The 21,127-nt window shown below is 38.9% G+C and overlaps 1 protein-coding gene across 2 annotated transcripts in view; it reads right to left on the reverse strand.

The window, feature by feature from the left end:
- Positions 1–8,053: 8,053 nt before the first annotated feature.
- LOC117395269 (DELTA-stichotoxin-Hcr4a-like) overlaps positions 8,054–21,127 on the reverse strand; it is a 412,383-nt gene continuing 399,309 nt past the window's right edge. The window contains exons 2-3 of one of the 2 annotated variants that reach the window (XM_059007440.1): positions 10,537–10,673; positions 8,054–8,549 (exon numbers count right to left, since the gene is read on the reverse strand). In XM_059007440.1, coding sequence (XP_058863423.1) covers positions 8,087–8,549; positions 10,537–10,652 — 579 coding nt within the window. In that variant the 5' untranslated portion in view covers positions 10,653–10,673 and the 3' untranslated portion in view covers positions 8,054–8,086. Of the gene's footprint in view, positions 8,550–10,536; positions 10,704–21,127 lie in introns of those variants that run through there. The other variant, XM_059007439.1, reaches the window with a different exon arrangement.

Consider the following 21,127-nt stretch of genomic DNA (forward strand, 5'->3'; position numbering starts at 1 on the left):
AGGTAAGAAAGTTTCAGTCTTTTGATAATGATACAGATGGTAATTCTAAGTGATTTAGTTTTGCCGCTGCAACATGGTAAAAACAGCTAAACTCTTTGAGCTGTCTAGAGACTCTCGGTAGTATTTTTTAACTTGTACGAGGAACTACCGTTCCTCTCAATATTGCCTTTTGAACTGTTTTTGAAACGGGACTGTATAAGATTGTACATTCTGACGTACTTTACTGAAGAGTATACATTTTCTGCAAACATTTTTAATTCATTTTTTCTTACAACAGAACTGTTATTGATTTTCTTGTTTTTTATTTAAAACGAACTGTGCTACTGAACGCTCTATTCTAAAACAGACCTTACCAGTGAGCGTTTCTTTTTTTAAAAGTCAGATTGTGACACTGGATTGGACTCAGCTAAAGAGTGTTTTTTGTGGATTTTTTTCTAAAAAAGAGATAAAGAGGGGTTAAAAGACTGAAACAGTAAAGGAAAGAAATACTGTGTTAATTGTACTAGAAAAACTGTTTACACTGTTATTGATTGTTTTGTGCAGTGAAGGTGTCAATTGAGTTCCGATGTGTAACTTGAAATTTTAAAGTTTTGAGTGTTGAGATTTATTATTCTTAACTGAGGGGTTTATAAGATGAGAGTATTGTGTAGTTTGTGGTATAACTCTGGTTAATTGGGTAGCTGTCACCTGAGAGAAGGGGACCAAATTTAAAGTTCAAGCAAATTTAGAGTTCCAGCTTTTCTCCCCAAATGGAAATAATTGCTGTTGGTGAAAAAACAGTAACACAAAAACAAAGCAAAGTTTTAATTTGATTTCATGCTGCAATAAAGAGTTTTTTTGTTTACAACTGTTGAGTTGTGAAGCTAAGGTTTCTTGTAAACTGCTGTTTAGGGGATATCTTTAAACAAAAAGTTATTTCCTATTATCACTGACGTGAGGGTTGTAACCAGTACGTGTCTGTTGTTATTTTTACATTTGGTTTTATTTTGTTTAATAATCCACTCATGGTGAAAAACGAATGTATTTAAAAGGTAGGCTGTGGGTTTTGAAATTAAATGAAAACCCCTTAAACTAATTACCGGTGTGGTGATATTTTGCGATACGCATTAAAACGTGGTACGCTGTGCATTGTGCTTGCCAGGGCTGGCAAATAATTTTAGCTCAGAAAACAAACAAGCGCCCATCTGAGTGGGGTACAAAGTTATTTTTAATATCTTTTTTTCACAATTCAGCAAATGTGTGTGACTTTAACTGATGAGCAACACATTGGCTTCTCTAAAATTGTAAATATTGTAGTGGTGTCAAGAAGGACGCAAGACAAAGTTTCAAGGCTAAACTTTTTATTTGTTTTAGCCTTAACAATCGTTTTAACAAAGCTGCTGTTAGCCACAGCTCACACTTCTACAGGTCAGCTTTCTCTTCTCTTTATCTCTTTCTCTCTTTAGCTCTTCCTCTCTTTAGCTCTTTCATCGCCCCAGAGTCAAACTAATCTTCTCGTAGCCATTCCACTCTGTCGCTAATGTTAGCCACCAGCAGACCACCAACAGAAAAAAAGTTTAGAACCTTTGGGGAATGTTACAAACGTTTGCTTCGTTGAAGGCACCTCTGCAGTGGAGTGGCCCTCCAGGACCTTGATTGGCCTCCCCTGCTTTAGAAAATGCAACAGCAGATAAAGCTCCTGGTGATATTTAGGTCTTTCTTTGTTTTTACAGCTAGATATTGAATGAGACAAATGAACAATATTGTAGTAACTTATTATTATTATTATTATTTATTTCTTAGCAGATGCCCTTATCCAGGGTGGCTTACAATTTTTACAAGATATCACATTATTTGTACATACAATTACCCATTATACAGTTGGGTTTTTACTGGAGCAATCTAGGTAAAGTGCCTTGCTCAAGGGTACAGCAGCAGTTTGTACAACCCTCCGGTCAAGAGTCCAGAGCCCTAACCACTACTCCACACTGCTGCCCTATCATCCACTAGGTGTTGCATATGCTCTCATTGTTTGTACACTATGCCAATTACCAATTTCTTCATGAGTAGCTAAATGAAAGATGTTGCTTTTGCTTTTAGTAATGTGTGAATCCTCAATGCTATCACATGGTGGTGACATTGTGGAGCAGTGGCTGCCTGTTACTTCAACAGGTGAGAGCTGAAGTTCTTTTACTTTCCTGTCATACAGATTAGTGCTTTGAGCAGAGCTTTGTGACGCACTCCCTATCAGCTTGTGCTTTTGTCATAACAAGGAAACTCACAGCAGGGATTTTTATAATCTGAAAGCTACACTGCCTTGGATAAGCAGTGGTTCAAGGATGAAAAGGTGTATGATTTTAATGTTATTTGATCTAATTCTTAATTAGTAACCAAATCCCCATTTCTGGCACATATCAGAATTCATGAATTCAATCCAGAGTAAATAACTTGAATTGTACTTCTAAGATTCATCTGGGCGTTTGTGCTGAACAATAAGCCAGTGGTGGAGCAATGCTTTTAAAGGCATGCATAAAGGGGCAGTGCTAATTGTGCCATTTTAATTAATGGCAGATTGTTATAAATTCAAACATTTTATCTAAATAAAAAATATTAGAAGATTTTTTAAACATGTGGATCTTTTCCTTCTCCATACACGTCCCCCATGTAAAATCATTTTTTATTTCACGTTTAATGCCCCTGGCAGTCTAGAAGTGTAATTAAAACATACATTGGGAAGTAAATGATCCTCTATAGGTTTTAGCTTTACCATGTGATATTGTTTTTTTTTTCCTTGACGAGAGCAAGTCATTGAATGTAAAATGGAATTTCATTCACAAGTGATCCAGTTCCAGCAGCACAACCCATCAGCTCTGGGTACAATTCTAAAGCAGCTCCAGTATGTCTAAAAATGATTGTTTTATTCCAAGTGGTTGTGTTTGAATGTCTTAACAATGACCAAATATCTCATTAGAATACACTGCCTTCAAAGCGGAAAATGTTCTGATGACACGAGTAGCCCAGGGCACTGCCTGAGTTCAACACAGCTGAAAACCCCAGAGAGAAATCCACACAGGCAGTAAAAAAATAAAACATTAATAATAATAATAACACAACAACTTAGAAATGATGTGTTAATGATTAGAAACATGTATAATTAATTTGAATACAAGAACAACAACAATGAAAATACTAATTACACTTTAAAAGGGGAGCAGCATTCAGATCAAGCAGTAGTAACATTCAGTGTCACCAATGTATTTCCGGTGTCCCAGCAAATAAGTAGATCAGGAAAAAAGTTGATCAAGCTCTAGAATTTAAAGGGGAGGTTCCATTGTTTTTAATGTAAACGAGCCTAGGCTAGGAAATAAGTAGATCGAGTCAGGAAATAAGTAGATCGGATATATCAATGAACAGTAAATAATTTAAAATTAATGTTGTAAGTATAATTTATATCAATTAGTGTATCGGATTTATTCGGCAGTATGCTGCTAGATAAGATGATGTGAATATCGCTTTAGATCTGATATATTAGCCTAACAAAAATGCATAATTTAAAATGACTTTTGTATGTATAATTTACATTAACATGTAGATCGGATATATTCAACAGTATTACGCTAGATAAGGGAATGTGAATATCACTGTAATATATATTAGCAGCAAAGAATTGTATGATTGTACATTTCTGATTGTGTATTTCTGTTTGTGACAAACGTTAACTAGCTAAATGTGTTGCGTATTGACGTTATTTTGCATTTCTGGAGGGAGGCTGTGTGGTCCAGTGGTTAAAGAAACGGGCTTATAACCATGAGGTCCCCGGTTCAAAACCCACCTCAACCACTGACTTACTGTGTGACCTTGAGCAAGTCACTTCACCTCCTTGTGCTCCGTCTTTCGGGTGAGACATAAGTGATGTAAGTGACTCTGCAGCTAATGCATAGTTCACACACCCTAGTCTCTATAAGTCGCCTTGGATAAAGGCGTCTGCTAAATAAACAAATAATTAATTAATTTGTTTTGGGAAGCACTACAGTATGGACAGCAGGTATGCGAGCGATTGTCCAAAAGTTAAAGCATGAGTTTCAATCATGAAAATAATTAAGCTCCATGCTGCGATTACTAACTAGGCCACGGTGCACATCAATCACACGATGTACTTGAAAAACGTTGCTTATACAGTATTATTATTTTATATTTGTTCTTTCATTTATTTTTACATACAGTACTTTGTATAATTAGGACAGAAAATGAACAGGAGGCTGGTTATCATAGTGCATGTATTTCAATTACAAGTGTGAGAAACAATACATTCATTAATTAAAAACTAAATAGTTAACATCTTTGCTAAACCGTGGTAAATACCTGTAGTTCAAAACCAACCAAGATTTTGTGTTGTGAGAGAGATCATACAGTATATGTAGGCTACTCTATATCAGCATCATTTTAAAATGGTAAATCCTTGTAGTGCAACAATCAATAAGACATATAACGAGAAAGAGATACAGTATATTGAATTAAAGTGAATTATCACGATTTAAAATCATGTAGATATACACATATATACAGTATCTCTCTTCCTCATTATATATATATATATATATATATATATATTTTATATATCTCTACCTCATTATAAATTCCTGTAGTGCAACAACCATGTAAGACATAACGAGCAATCATATCTGCCATGGCATACGTTTTTCATTTCTGTATGTCCTATCAAGAGGATTTGACAGGGTCCTTTTTTTAACATACTACAAATCTTATCCCTTAATAATACTATATATTACTGCAAAGGAATACAATTATCACGTTTGCGAAGAATATGTCATTTATGTTAATGTATTGTGTGCAAACAACAAGAGAGATTTTTAAAAATTCCCAACCTGAGTACACGACACAATTCCTTTCTAAAAAAAAACTTTCGTCTGGCTATTTGTGGTTGATTTTCTTTACCCTATCCCAATTTAAAAACCACAACCCTAAACCTAGAAACTTTTTAAAATAAACATGCAGACAAATCAAGGTCCTGTATATACGATTCATTTTTTTAACTGGCAGTTTTGCCACCTCTAAACTGTAGTAAAGTTACAGCTATGCTCATATTAAAATGTAAAAATACCACCTTGTCATACTAATATGATGGATGCAGCATGTCATCAGATTATATTACTGAAACATTTTAATTTTGATTAAAGATTGACAACATTTTGACGTGTAAAATAATTGAATATATAAATAAATCTCTGTGATCACACATAAACTACATCAGATTGACATCGATGTTATAGAAACATAAAAAGACAGAGGTTTAAAACAGTTTACCATATAAAAAGCTGTCAATCACACATTTTAAAGTTCATACGAAATGACAGTGGCACAAACACGCACCACCTTACAGTCTAGTAAATAAAATGGCCAGATAAAAATAAAAAGCCATGCATTGAACCTCCCCTTTAATTAAACTGTAGCCCCTCCTTACTTTTGTCTATTTTTGCCTTACTGCGCTTGCGTGATAAACTTTTTACCTGGTCAGCTTATTTCCTACGACACCGGTGCTTAAAACTCCACTGCCATTAGTGCCAGAAGCACGGTTCGGTGCTTTTACTGATTATTTCCCCGCTGATCCTTCTCAGAAGAGAGATTGTTGCTCCTTTTCAAAGATTCAACCAAACTTATCTGCTCCCATTTGTTCATTACTACCCCTGAATAAACAGCATGATTCTATATGCTTAAAATGTGTGTTTCGCTTCAATACACTGATGAAGCTGAATTTCTGCAAACCAATGGTACGCACAGTGTGCATGTGGCTGCCGGCACCAATGGTCATGTGAGTAGTCCAGACCCAATGAGAAACTATCAGCATGATAAAAAAAATCTAGAATCTAGCATCATATGGCCAGATTTGCACCCTGGGGTGGATGGCTGTGTGCAAACAATCTTGCCAGGAACACAGTGGTTAAAGACACACATTGCAAACCAGCTCCCACACAGGAGAGGAAAACCCTCCACAAGGTAATCCTGTCTGTCAGTGAATGGGATCACAGCTGATTTAACTCATGATGAACAATCTGCTGTCCATTCCTTTCATTCAGATGGACTTGCTGCGAAAAGACATCTGTACAGGATCAGCCCTGAGCTCCTCACACTGTCCCATTGATTCATGTATTTAGGATCAGCCCTGATCTCCTCACATTGCCCCATTGATTCATGTATTTAGGATGAGCCCTGAGCTCCTCACACTGCCCCATTGATTCGTGTATTTAGGATCAACCCTGAGCTCCTCACACTGTCCATTGATTCATGTATTTAGGATCAGCCCTGAGCTCCTCACACTGTCCATTGATTTATGTATTTAGGATCAGCCCTGAGCTCCTCACACTGCCCCATTGATTCATTTATTTAGGATCAGACCTGAGCTCCTCACACTGTCCCATTGATTTGTGTATTTAGGATCAGCCCTGAGCTCCTCACACTGCCCCATTGATTTATGTATTTAGGATCAGCCCTGAGCTCCTCACACTGCCCCATTGATTCGTATATTTAGGATCAGCCCTGAGCTCCTCACACTGTCCAATTGATTCGTGTATTTAGGATCAGCCCTGAGCTCCTCACACTGCCCCATTGATTCGTGTATTTGGGATCAGCCCTGAGCTCCTCACACTGTCCCATTGATTAGTGTATTTAGGATCAGCCCTGAGCTCCTCACACTGTCCCATTGATTCGTGTATTTAGGATCAGTCCTCTGCTCCTCACACTGCCCCATTGATTTGTGTATTTAGGATCAGCCCTGAGCTCCTCACACTGTCCCATTGATTCGTGTATTTAGGATCAGCCCTGAGCTCCTCACACTGCCCCATTGATTTGTGTATTTAGGATCAGCCCTGAGCTCCTCACACTGCCCCATTGATTCGTGTATTTAGGATCAGTCCTGAGCTCCTCACACTGCCCCATTGATTTGTGTATTTAGGATCAGCCCTGAGCTCCTCACACTGTCCCATTGATTTGTGTATTTAGGATCAGCCCTGAGCTCCTCACACTGTCCCATTGATTCGTGTATTTAGGATCAGCCCTGAGCTCCTCACACTGCCCCATTGATTTGTGTATTTAGGATCAGCCCTGAGCTCCTCACACTGCCCCATTGATTCGTGTATTTAGGATCAGCCCTGAGCTCCTCACACTGCCCCATTGATTTGTGTATTTAGGATCAGCCCTGAGCTCCTCACACTGTCCCATTGATTCGTGTATTTAGGATCAGCCCTGAGCTCCTCACACTGCCCCATTGATTCGTGTATTTAGGATCAGCCCTGAGCTCCTCACACTGTCCCATTGATTCGTGTATTTATTATATTGATACAGAATGCAGCTCTATACTAGTTGCTACAGATACTTCAACATGCACAATGGATTCTTCATGTTTTAAAGCAGCACATTGTCCACATCTGGAATTAAAGATCTAGCTTTCGAGAATTTAAACCAGTGCAACCACCCTCAAGTTTACTCAACCTCTCCATTTATAAATGATAGAGAACACAGCTTCACAAGATGACTTATTTTATACACAGTTTACCTTCGTCCCCCCACTTTTAGGAAGGCTCCGACGCCATTGTCTCCAATGGTAAGAAACAATGAAACAAACACATTGCTTTATTAATGCAAGCTTTAATAATTAAGAACAGCATGAAAATAGGCTTAGCAGTTAAGTCGCAAATTTATTTGCATTGTACAATTGTTATTTTAGTGAGTATACTTTACTTTTTATACAGTATAAAAAGTATACTGCATCTAGTGCTCACTATATGACTGTTTCCCAATAGCTGAGTAGAATGATGTCATGCATGCAAATATCAGGCAGTCAATGAAAAGCAAGCACAGTATGTCTCAAGCACATTATTATTATTTATTTCTTAGCAGATGCCCTTATCCAGGGCGACTTACAATTGTTACAAGATATCACATTATTTTTACATACAATTACATTATTTTTTTTACATACAATTCCCCATTTATACAGTTGGGTTTTTACTGGCGCAATCTAGGTAAAGTACCTTGCTCAAGGGTACAGCAGCAGTGTCCCCCACTGGGGATTGAACCCACAACCCTCTGGTCAAGAGACCAGAGCGCTAACCACTACTCCACACTGCTGCACTGCACATAAAGGTTTGTTCCACACTTCAATTTTCATTATTGACCTGCCGATGGGAGACATTGTGGCTTTGATTTCAACAGCTTTCCCAGTAAACTCTATGAACCCATGTGTTGCTTTTTTTCTGCTGAAACCATCCTCCCCCTTGTGATACATTCGATTGTATAGGGCATTATCACAGTACGTTCCTACACTAAAGGACCCTATAGCGAACCAGTTTTCATACAAATTGTAATCAAATGGTACAGAAAACATCATGGCAATGCATTCGACAGCATTATTGTTGTTGAAGACATCGTAGGTTAAGACGCCCACACTTCCACATGCTGTATCCCATGTTTTGCTGAAGGAACACACGGCCGTGGTTTCTTTTTTGATGGTTGGCTGAGGAGGATCTAAATTATATCCACTGAAAGTGTAAATCCTGATGAAAAAAAGAACATCATTACAATGATCATACAAGGGAATTGTATCTAGCAAGCCAAGATCTGTACTGCTAGAGTACCAGTGTACCTGTCCCTGTTTACTGGGGAACCCTGAGCTCCTAACAAAGATACATTCTGTAACAGTCATTTCTGAATGGGCAGGAAGAATGGGACAAGCTGTTTACAGTAACTGCACACTTCTGTCCTCACTGTGCCAGCAAAGATACAAGCAATGATTGGATTTGCTGAATGCCTATTAGTTACCTGATGTTTCCTAGTTTTTGAACTTTAATTTGTCATAACTGGCACTTTTTTTATTTTTATTTAAGCAATGTAATCCATGCATAAAGCAGCTGGAATATTATGGGTACCATTGACTATAAACATTAACTGCCTTGTTACTCTGAGTGTCCTTGTATTAAATAGGACTGATTAGATTAGATTGGCTAAACTGTAACAACATTTCCAAGGTATGTTGCAGCAATGCCTGCTCATAACATAGGTACTGGTGGGCCATTCGATTCCAGGTTTAATAGAGAACTGACTGATGCTGACTGAGAAGTGCTGTAGGACCTGGGGACAGATGCAATCCACAATTCTATTGGATAGATGGACAGAACGATTCAGGATTGGTTTGTAGATTCACAGTTTGCATATCATCCTACCAAATCAATCAGGAGCCTGAGAGAATGAAGCAATGCAGAGCCCAATACAACCATGTCTAAGGGAACCCAGTCTTTGTGTTGCAGTACATGTATGTGTTTCAATATATAGCATATTTATTTTAAATAATGCAATAAAAATGAAACTGCAGATGGCTAATCTAGCAGGATTGAATTAAATCTACTATATGGGCCTGATTGTGATGAAACTCAGTAAAACCAAATGCAAAGTGCTTTAATAGTCCTATAAAAATGGTACCTGTGTACATACCATGCTGGCAATAGGGGAAATTAATACAGGTGTGTAACTTTGTGTGCTCCCACATCATTATAAATTCAGTTATTTGCTAATCCAATACATCACTCGAAAGGCTGAAGTCTTTAGATTTCATCTACATGGATATTATTGTAGATGACAGCTTTACAAAATGTGACTAACGACTAAATCAAAGGAGGTTATGATTTGGTTGTATAATGCACTAGTGAGCTTTCACTTAGAGGACTGTGTCCAGTTGTGGTCACCACAGTACCAGAGGGACACTGTGGCCCTGGAGAGAGTCCAGTGAAGAGAAGCAGACTAATCCCAGCATGGCTTAGAGGAATGAGCTTTGAAAACAGGCTGAAAGAACTGAATCTATTTAGCCTGGAACAAAGAAGAATGAGGAGAGGGGCAGAAGTCTGTAAAATCTTAAAAGGAGTTGACAAAGTTAACACTAACTAATACTTTTAAGCGCTGCTCAGAATCCAGGTTCCCTGTACCGGTGGTCATGTTGTTGATGCTGAATAAGTTGGATCCTTCAAGACCCAATTCGACAAAGTTTTGAAATCTATCAGCTACTAGGAACTGGACGCCTGTATATGTGCTGAATAGCTTCCTCTCACTCGTGCATGTTCTTAAGTTCTAACAGAGAGAAACCCTCAGGTTTTCCAATTTGCTAACAGAACTTCTTTAGCAAAAGCCTACAGTGCAGCTATAGTATGGGTTTAATGTTGTTTTTTTGGTTTGTTAGTGTTTGGTTTTGTACCATTTTTGTGTACTTCTGAGCAAGAGTTGTTCAATTCTAAATAATCCATGCATATATCCCACTGTGTATCAAATGAATGCATTACCAAGAATAGATCGTTTTCATTTTCAAAGCAGACAATGTTATTTATTCTGTTTAATTATAGGACTGATAATGACAAAAACATCCATTTGGCTTCCCTGCGGAACAGCTTTTTTAAAATTCTGTATTAATATAAAAATAATTCAGTGTAATTAAAAAAAAAAAAAATTGCCAAACAGCCTTCGGTGTCAACAAAAAGTAGGATTATGATCACTTACCTTGGGTTTGTAAGAGAGAAATCAGAGTTGTTTTCAATTGAAATAGTAATATTTCTGTTTGTCTGTATATTTCTGGAGATTTCCTCTGCTGTTACGGCTCTAGATCCAGCTGCCATCTTCACGCTGTATCACTCGTGCTAAAATTCAAACAAATGCAAGTTTATTAGCTTATATATTATGATTTCCATTACATGAGAGTAGATGTTAAAACTTCATGCTGATTTGAACTCGGATCTCGCCAAGATAAGCACCAACTAAGACGTAGCTTTACAGTAAACTAATGTGATCCATCTGTGTCTCCATCCTTTTGCGTTTCCTTCTATATGATGGTGTAGATATCCTTCTGCCTGGTGTTGATAGTTGAAGTTTAATGCTGGCTCCAGGGATCAGCTCATTTTGCCTCCCTAGTGTATCAGCACACACAACGGCTGCGATGCTGGCTCCAGGGATCAACCACAGAGCGGTCTCCCCAGCGCATCAGCATGACAACCGTCTGGATTGAGCTAAGCAGGGTACATCTCTGGGGTCTTCAAGTGGGCACCTTCCATCGTTGGTGTTTCGTCGACTAGCCCATGACACCTCAAGAGGTCTCGACGGTGATTCGGGCATCCCAGCATCACCCCCCCCCTCCGTCTCCCACTCAACTCAGCCCAGTTTACTTACCCATACATCAGCGTTTCTTTATATTGTGCTTGAGATCCCCAGCCAGAATCTTTCCGTCTCAACCACAGCCAGCAGCTGCTCCTCTCTGCTGCTTCAGATAAGTTCTTCACTGTGCAACGCAACTCTTGGCCACCGAATCCGACGTCTCTGAGAAACCAGGTTGTAGAGTGTGCCACAAATCCTCAACAACCCACCTCCACTGGGTAAACCCGGACGCTCCATCCTCGCTGTTCCGCTTCAGGGGATCAGCGGCTAGTTGAGCATACCGCAGTTTCTTCCTCTCAAAAGCTTTATCTACAGCATCCTTCCATGGCACTGTTAACTCTACCAGGTGAACAGGCATGCTGATCCAGACCACAAGACAATATCTGGTCGAAGGTTAGTGGTGGCAATCTCAGGTGGGAAAATAAGCCATTGCCAGCATTTTCCAGTCTCTACCAGCTTCCATTTGATCTGGGCTAGGATTGGTTTTAACACATTTTCTTGGCGGTTGCTCTCCTGGGCGGAGGAATGTTGTCATTTGTGTGTAATGTTTTGATGGAACTGGTGGCAACTTATTGGTCATGTTACGCTTGTCTTCCAATTCTAAGGCCAAACATTGCAGCACCTGGTCATGGCGCCAAGTAAACCGTCCTTGGCTAAGAGCCACCTTACATCCTGTCAACATGTGCCTTAATGTTGCAGGTGATGAACACAAAGGACATGAGGGATTATTATTATTATTATTATTATTGTTTATTTCTTAGCAGACGCCCTTATCCAGGGCGACTTACAATCGTAAGCAAATACATTTCAAGATCGTCTCCTACACAGGGATCCTCTCCTACACAGAGGTTTAGGTTTTGTGGTGATGGGAGAACATCATATGTTGACCTGATGAGGAAACTGTTCCTGCTCTATATTTGTTTATTAGTCGTTATTGTATTTGTAAAGCTTTCAGTGGTTTTTCAGATATACCACTTACCACTATTAGGGCAATAATTAAGAAGTTCAAAACCACTGGAACAGTGGTAAACTTGCCTGGTAGAGGACGCAAGTGTATCTTGCCCCCACGTACAGTGAGGCAGATGGTTCAGGAGGCAAAGAGAAATCCAAGGGCCACAGTTGGAGAATTACAGAACTTTGTTGCATCTTGGGGTCACTTAGTCTCCAAATCTACAATTAGACACCACCTCCATGCCAATAGGCTATTTGGAAGGGTTGCCAGAAAAAAAAAAATGATTGAGAGCAACCAACAAACGTAAGCGCCTGGAGTTTGCTAAACGGCATTGGCACTTCGATTGGAACCGGGTGCTATGGTTAGATGAGACGAAAATAGAGCACTTTGGCCACGCACACCAGCGGTGGGTTTGGCGTCTAAAGAAGGATGCGTGTGCAGAAAAGAACTTCATACCTACTGTAAAATATGGTGGTGGATCTTTGATGTTATGGGGCTGTTTTACTTATAATAACTGGTATTATTTATTTTATACAGTCTTCTTTGCTCATCTTTATCAAGGGTGCCAATATATATATATATATATATATATATATATATATATATATATATATATATATATATATATCAGGAATTAAATTCACTCAGACATTTCGCGAAATGCCTAAAACTAGTAGTTAGGATTTACGTAAAATGCTTAATCCCTGGTCATTTGGTATTATAAACTCAAACATTTTCGCTGCTTTTAGTTGTATGCTGTATGATGTTAAAGTTGTTCCCACATCTTCCAGATCCCAAATTTAACTTAAAAATTGTGCAATGCATCCATGAATTCTATTTCCTAAAGTTAAAAAATGTTTAAATCACAAACATGCTTTGTATCGGGAATAAAGACCTTTGGAGAGAGGTTGTCTCCCCAGTTCAAGTGAATTTTAGTCTGAGATATAACCAGTATTACAATAATGCATAACATAACTTATTAAAATATTCTGTGCTAAAATATTTGGATTATTATGTTCTTTTGTTGAAGTTTACTGCAGTGCCTCTACATAAGTGCCTGTGTTGTGCATTGGTTTTAAGAGCAATTAATGCTATACATACATTTTCATGTAAAAAAAAAAAATCAAACATTACACTTCATAAAATATGTGTGTACTGTGAGAGACGCCCCTTATGAACCTTCTGTTATAAGTGTAGTTTGGGACTATAAAGTTCTGGCTGCCCAAACTGAGTCCTTACACCATGAGAGAAGCATCTCTCATTATAATCATTATAACCAGGGGTTCACAAAACTGCTACGCAGGTACGCATGCACACCAATAAAAAACAAATAAAGACTTCCATATTGTTTTTAAAACGCACATGCATACCATTAGCACATTTTAACAGGAAAGCATTTTTCATGCAAGCAGCGAGGGTGCTCACGCTCACAAGGTCAAGCATATTATCTGGCTGTGACCCACTCCTGCCTAATCTCCTAGTTTTCTATTGAGTCTCAAGGTCTCCGGGATCTGTCAACGATCTCCAGGTAACTGAACTTATTATCGCTGATCAGAATTAAATTAATTAAATCTATATACAGACGTGCTCAAATTTGTTGGTACCCCTTCACAAAAAACGAAGAATGCACAATTTTCTCTGAAATAACTTGAAACTGACAAAAGTAATTGGCATCCACCATTGTTTATTCCATATTTAATAGAAATCAGACTTTGCTTTTGATTTTTTATTCAACATAATATTGTAAATAATAAAACAAATGAAAATGGCATGGACAAAAATGATGGGACCGCTTACCTAATATTTTGTTGCACAACCTTTAGAGGCAATCACTGCAATCAAACGTTTTCTGTAGCTCTCAATGAGACTTCTGCACCTGTTAACAGGTAGTTTGGCCCACTCTTCCTGAGCAAACTGCTCCAGCTGTCTCAGGTTTGATGGGTGCCTTCTCCAGACTGCAAGTTTCAGCTCTTTCCATAGATGTTCGATAGGATTCAGATCAGGACTCATAGAAGGCCACTTCAGAATAGTCCAATGTTTTGTTCTTATCCATTCTTGGGTGCTTTTAGCTGTGTGTTTTGGGTCATTATCCTGTTGGAGGACCCATGACCTGCGACTGAGACAGAGCTTTCTGACACTGGGCAGTACGTTTCGCTCCAGAATGCCTTGATAGTCTTGAGATTTCATTGTGCCCTGCACAGATTCAAGGCACCCTGTGCGAGGCGCAGCAAAGCAGCCCCAAAACATAACCGAGCCTCCTCCATGTTTCACTGTAGGTATAGTGTTCTTTTCTTTGAAAGCTTCATTTTTTCGTCTGTGAACATAGAGAAGATGTGACTTGCCAAAAAGCTCCAGTTTTGACTCATCTGTCCAAAGGACATTCTCCCAGAAGGATTGTGGCTTGTCAATATGCATTTTAGCAAATTCCAGTCTGGCTTTTTTATGTTTTTCTTTCAAAAGTGGAGTCCTCCTGGGTCTTCCTCCATGGAGCCCACTTTCGCTCAAAAAGCGACGGATGGTGCGATCAGAAACTGACATACCTTCACCTTGGAGTTCAGCTTGTATCTCTTTGGCAGTTATCCTTGGTTCTTTTTCTACCATTCGCACTATCCTTCTGTTCACTCTGGGGTCGATTTTCCTCTTGCGGCCGCGCCCAGGGAGGTTGGCTACAGTTCCATGGACCTTAAACTTCTTAATAATATTTGCAACTCTTGTCACAGGAACATCAAACTGCTTGGAGATGGTCTTGTAGCCTTTACCTTTACCATGCTTGTCTATTATTTTCTTTCTGATCTCCTCAGACAACTCTCTCCTTTGCTTTCTCTGGTCCATGTTCAGTGTGGTGCACACAATGATACCAAACAGCACAGTGACTACTTTTCTCCATTTAAATAGGCTGAATGACTGATTACAAGATTGGAGACATGTGTGATACTAATTAAAGAAACTAATTAGTTTGAAATATCACTATAATCCAATTATTTATTATCTTTTCTAAGGGGTACCAACAAATGTGTCCAGGCCATTTTAGAATATCTTTGTAGAATAAGCAATAATTCATCTCTTTTCACAGCAACTTTGCTTTATTCTATGACATACCAAAGGCATGCAAGTATACATGATAAAATAGCTTTTAATTTCATCACTTTTCAGGAGGAATGAAGCATTATTTCAATGAGCTGTAAGGGTACCAACAAACAACAATTGATAATCCAACACACATAATAGCTGAAATAGCAGAAAAACAACTTAGGTCGCACGTTGAGAAATTACCAAGCTATGTTAAGGATACAACACAATTTTTAAAAAGACTTGAATCAATAAAACACAACCTTCCAGAGAATACAATTTTATTTTGCATGGATGTAAAATCCTTGTACCCAAGTGTCCCTCGTAAAGAAACTTTAGAAGCTTGTCAAAAAGCACTAGATAATAGACTAGATAAATCAATACCTACAGCAGAGGTACTGAACATGATCAACATAGTTTTAGAAAACAGTTATTTTACATTTGTTGATAAGAATTACAAACAAAACGATGGTACCGCAATAGGATCTAAATTAGGAATGCATTTTGCCAGTACATACATGGGGAAATGGGAAGAACAATTACTTAGAAAATCAAAAAGAGAACCTTTAGAATACATTCGGTTTGTAGATGATATTTTTGGGGTTTGGACATATGGAGAAGAATCTCTTTTCCAGTTTCATAAAATGGCAAATGAAATACACAGTAATATTAAGGTGGACCTTCGATGGACAAGGAAAGAATTAGAATTTTTAGATACCATAGTAAAACTTGAAGAAGGTTCAATTGAGACTGACCTCTTCTGTAAACCTACTGACATGCACCAGTATTTACACATGTCCTCTGCACATCCGATACACACTAAAAGGGCAATCCCAAAGGGTCTAGGAATAAGAATACGAAGAATATGCTCAAAAGAAAGTGACTATGTAAAACAAAGAAATGTATTAAAAACAAATCTTAAAAAAAGAGGATACAAAGAAAGAATTATAGAGACGGAGTTAAGAAAAGTGGATAAACTAAAAAGAGATGATCTACTAGATTATAAAAATAGAGATAAAAAGGTCAAAAGAGTCCCATTAATAATGACTTACTCTAAACTTTTGCCCAATATTTCTAAGATAGTTTGGAAACACTTGCGGATTCTACATAATTCAGAAAAATTAAAAAAAGTATTTCTTAAGGCCCCAGTTGTAGCATTCAAAAGAGAAGCTAATTTAGGTGATATTTTAGTTCACAGTAAACATAAAAGAATAATTGACAAAATAGGTTCTACGAACATATGCACTAGTAGATGTAAAGTGTGTAAATACACAGACAAACGTAAAAATATAATTAAACATAAGAACGCCACATATCCACTAAAAACTAATACCTACTGTAAAAATAGCAATGTTGTTTATGGAATAGCCTGTGAAAAATGTGATGAAATCAAATATGTTGGAGAGACTGGAACTACTTTATATAAAAGAATTCAGAACCACCTTTCATTAATTAGAAATAAAAAAATGAATGAACCAATAGTACAGCACTTCACCAGTCAGGGACATGACATAAATGATGTAAAGTTTGTAGTATTAGAACAGCTCAAATTAGACAATGCGACATATAGAAGAATAAAAGAAAGTAAATGGATAAATAGACTGAAAACGATTATGCCAGCGGGACTCAACAGAAAAGAATGAACTAATTAACTTCAATAAATATATAACATTTAAATAAATAAACAAAATTCATTCAAAAGTTGTGCATGCTGATGCGCTGGGGAGGCCAAATCTAGACTGATCCTCAAAGCCAGCATTGCATGATATAATAAAAATATAAGTTTATATAAAGTAGTGTTAATTAGAATTAATACAGATTCAAAGATAGAAGTAAAAATGATGTCACAATATATAGAACACCATTACATCATGTAAGAATAAATCATGAATTTGAATGTAAACAATAACAAGTAGTTGTCATGCCGTCAAAAACCTATAAATACCTCCAATGTTTGGATTCAAACACAGGCTCCCTTGAGAAAGATATGTACAACATATCGAAACGTTGGGCAGCTGGCTCTTTGAGCTAATATATATATATATATATAATATATATATATATATATATATAATCCCCTCAGTTATATTCTTCTATTAGTAATGTTGTGCTGTAAAGCTAGCGTGTTCAACGGCACTAACAAAGTGAAGAAGTGTTTTGTGTTTTGCTTTTGAATCCCCAGGGCTGGTGGTATTGAAATAAACCCAGAATGCGAGATGATTTGTTACACATTGTAATAACCAGCAATGCAGTCTATTGTTGTCGTCACTGACACTGTCATTAAGCAGTGCTGCTAGTCAGCGTGGGTTTCCACATGTCAACATTTTAATCAGCCTCACGCCTTCCTGCCCTGATGCACATTCATGTGTGCAAGATGACACTGGAACCTTTGATCCTGAACACAGAATCCTTAACAGGGGTGCAAATCGTTTTGAAAATTGGTGCTAAACTTTTTTTAAATGTTAGCACCAGAGAGCCTACTGGTGCTAAACTATTAAATACCACACAAATCAAGCCACCCTCACAACTTCTCACACGACACGAACCTTCTCTCCTGTGTATTATTATTATTATTATTATTATTATTATTATTATTATTATTATTATTATTATTATTTGTTTATTTAGCAGATGTCTTTATCCAAGGCGACTTACAGAGACTAGGGTGTTTGAACTATGCATCAGCTGCAGAGTCACTTACAACTACGTCTCACCTGAAAGACGGAGCACAAGGAGGTGAAGTGACTTGCTCAGGGTCACACAATGATGTGTATGTGAGTAGTCCAGATCCAAGGAGACGCTGTCATCATCTATGGTTGCTAACTGTGAGAGGGGAGGGATCTGGACTGGCCGTCAGGTGCATGCGTTAGCCTGTAGGGAGTCCAGACACTCCGTGTATTCCCACGCTGTCAGACAAGGTCTTGTTGACAGAAGTCAGCGGTGAAGAAATCGACCAATGCTCTGTCATTGGCTGGCGGGTGGGACTATACATGGTAAATGACTGAATAAAAGGGCACTGTTTTGTATCCTCTCTGGCTCATACAGGAAGTATAGTGGAGCGTGACTTCACGGCAGAATCCTGAGACTGGAAACTCTGGAGCAGCGAGTCGGCGTGACAGTGCAGCAACTCCAGCGTGAGACACACAGACCCGGTAGTGCAAGCAAGCCACGCACCGGTTATTTTCTTTATCACTATCGCAGATAGTTAGCTTAGCGGGACTGAGCTGTCCCACAGTGTGTAAGAGGATATTGAGCAGTGCCTGTTTCTCGAGCTTCCACCGCTAGAGGGAGCAACGAGCCGTGGTTAAAAACCTGCACACTTTATTTTGTGGTTTTTCCTTAAAGTATTTTGTTTTCCTTTTTCCTTTTGCCTTTTCACTTATTCATTTTTGGTTTACACACCTGCGTGTAGAGTGTGGTGTTTAGTAGTATATTAAAGCAGGAAGCAGGCAGTATAAATTTCAAGTCTTTATTGCAATGCCATCTTATTCAACTCCTCGCAGTATTTTCTAAGCATGCCTATATATATATATAGCCTTATAACAGCGCCATCTACTGTTAAAACTAAATAATGAATTATCATAGAACACAACATTCCCCGTTTGTTGAAAAAGGCTTGCACACTATATTCAAATAATGAAACCATGAAAACATAAATGTAATAATTATTATTATTACTATTGTTATTATTTTAACTTATACTGAAAGTCCATACTATTTAACAAAGTCCTCTTGCCACGCCAATGGTCTCCGTATGGGCTTGCTTCTAACTGGACTAGTAGGAGTGGTGTCACATTGCTCTGTTGCTCTGGGTACCTCTGTTTGCGAAACCAGAGCCGTCTCCAGGTACAGAGTCAAGTGTGATGCATTCCATGTTTTGCCATCACCCAAGACGTAAGTGCTTGGTCCGATCTTTCTCTGTACTCTCACAGGATCAGTGAATTTAGCAGTTCGTTTCTTGACATGTTCAGGTTTCCTAACTCGTACATAATCAACCTGCTTGAAGACTGGAACTTTAGCTCTCCTTCTAACATCAGTGTAAGCCTTACTTTTTTCTTGTTTCCTAGTAAAGTGTCTTGTACACACGGATTCATATCGGAATCATTCACAATCGGCAACATGTTTAACTTGGTTCGCATATTCCGAGCGTATAGTAGTTCAAAAGGAGATGTAGCAGTCGTTGCGTGCGGTGTAGCTCTGTAATTGTGTAGAAATTCAGTCACAACTGGCTTCCAAGGTTTACGTTCCCTATCTGCATTCACTATGCATTCCTTAAGGACCCTATTAAATCTCTCCACAGCGCCGTTCGATTGTGGGTACTAAACACTTGAGCGAATGTGTCGAATCTCTCTCTCTCTCTCAGAAAAACAGAGAAGTAATAGATGTGAATTGCGGACCGTTATCAGTAACAATGTGGTGAGGATTTCCTTTTTGGCTAAAAACTGAAGTCAGGAATGAAGTAATAACATCAGTGGTAATTTGTGAAGTAAATGCTACGTCAGGCCATTTAGTATAATAATCCACTAAGGTTATTGCATAGCGGGGATCCCAGGTTCCACATTCAAAAGGTCCCACTATATCGAGAGCAACTTTATGCCATTAAGGTCCATCTGGTAGTTGGACTGGCTGAAGCGGAGCAGCAGATGTTTTTGCTGTTTTGTCGTTTAGCTGGCAGGATAGGCAGGACGATATAACCGACTGTACAAGTATGTCCATCTTTGGCCACCAGTACAAATCGCGGAGGCGTTGTTTAGTGCGCACCATGCCCTGGTGACTTTCATGCGCTAAATGAACAAGCCTAGTTCTCAGCGTTATAGGCACGATCAGACGGTGGCTACCTCTCAGGATATACACATCTTGTACAGCCAACTCGTGACGGAGAGGGAAGTAAGCCACGAGTTCAGGAGGAACTTGTTTAGCTGAGTTAGACCAGCCTTTATCTATTTGGGCTCGCAGTTTTGAGAGTTCGGGGCAAGCTTCACAAGCAGCAGTAAAATCTGATATGGGCAAAGTAGCAAGTGCAGTTGAAACAGCAGCAATCAGTTCAGGCTCGGTGTCTTGCACAGAGTCATTGGAATTAGGCAGAGGCAGTCTGGACAAGCAATCAGCAGTACAATTTTGTGATCCAGGTTGGTATGTGACATCATACGTGAAACAGAGCAAACGAGCCGACCATCTAGCAATCCGCATTCCAGCGCGACCAATGCCTTTAGTAGCCAGCAGTGTGGTCAGTGCTTGGGGGTCAGTCGTCAGTGTAAAGTGAAGTCCCCATAAATAAATTCTCCATTTTTCTATCGCCCAGACACAAGCAAGAGCTTCCTTCTCAACTGTCGAATATTTTCTTTCGGCAGGTGACAGTGTACGGGATGCGAAGGAGATAGTGTGTTCAGTGTTGTCAGGGTGCAGCTGGGTGAGCACTCCCCCTACACCACAGTCAGATGCATCAGTCGACACGAATGTTGGAAGAGTCGGGTCAAAGATAGCAAGTGCAGGACTTTCAACAATCAGCCTTTTAAGTTTTTCAAAACTTTCCTTAGCCTGAGCTGACCTGTGAAAGCAGTGTCCGTCCCAGTCCTAAGCAAAGCGCGCAGTGGTTCAACTATTGTAGCGTAATTAGGCAAAAATTTACTGTATCAGGAAGCGAGTCCCAGGAAGGAGCGGAGTGAAGCTGCATCGGTAGGAGCAGGTGCATCAGTTATAACAATGACATGGTCTGTATCAGGAAGTAGACCGTCTTTTGAAATGATATGTCCCAAGAAGCGCAGGCTTGTCTGATTTAAATTTGCACTTGTTAGTGTTCAATTGTAATCCAGCACCTTGTAAACGATGTAAAACTGTACGCAGATTAGCATTGTGTTCAGCGGCGGAGCGACCGTAGACAATGATGTCGTCCAGGTAATTTTGTACACCTGGTAAGCCATG

This window comes from Acipenser ruthenus, chromosome 35, assembly GCF_902713425.1.
Source record: "Acipenser ruthenus chromosome 35, fAciRut3.2 maternal haplotype, whole genome shotgun sequence".
In the NCBI taxonomy this organism is placed as follows: Eukaryota; Metazoa; Chordata; class Actinopteri; order Acipenseriformes; family Acipenseridae; genus Acipenser; species Acipenser ruthenus.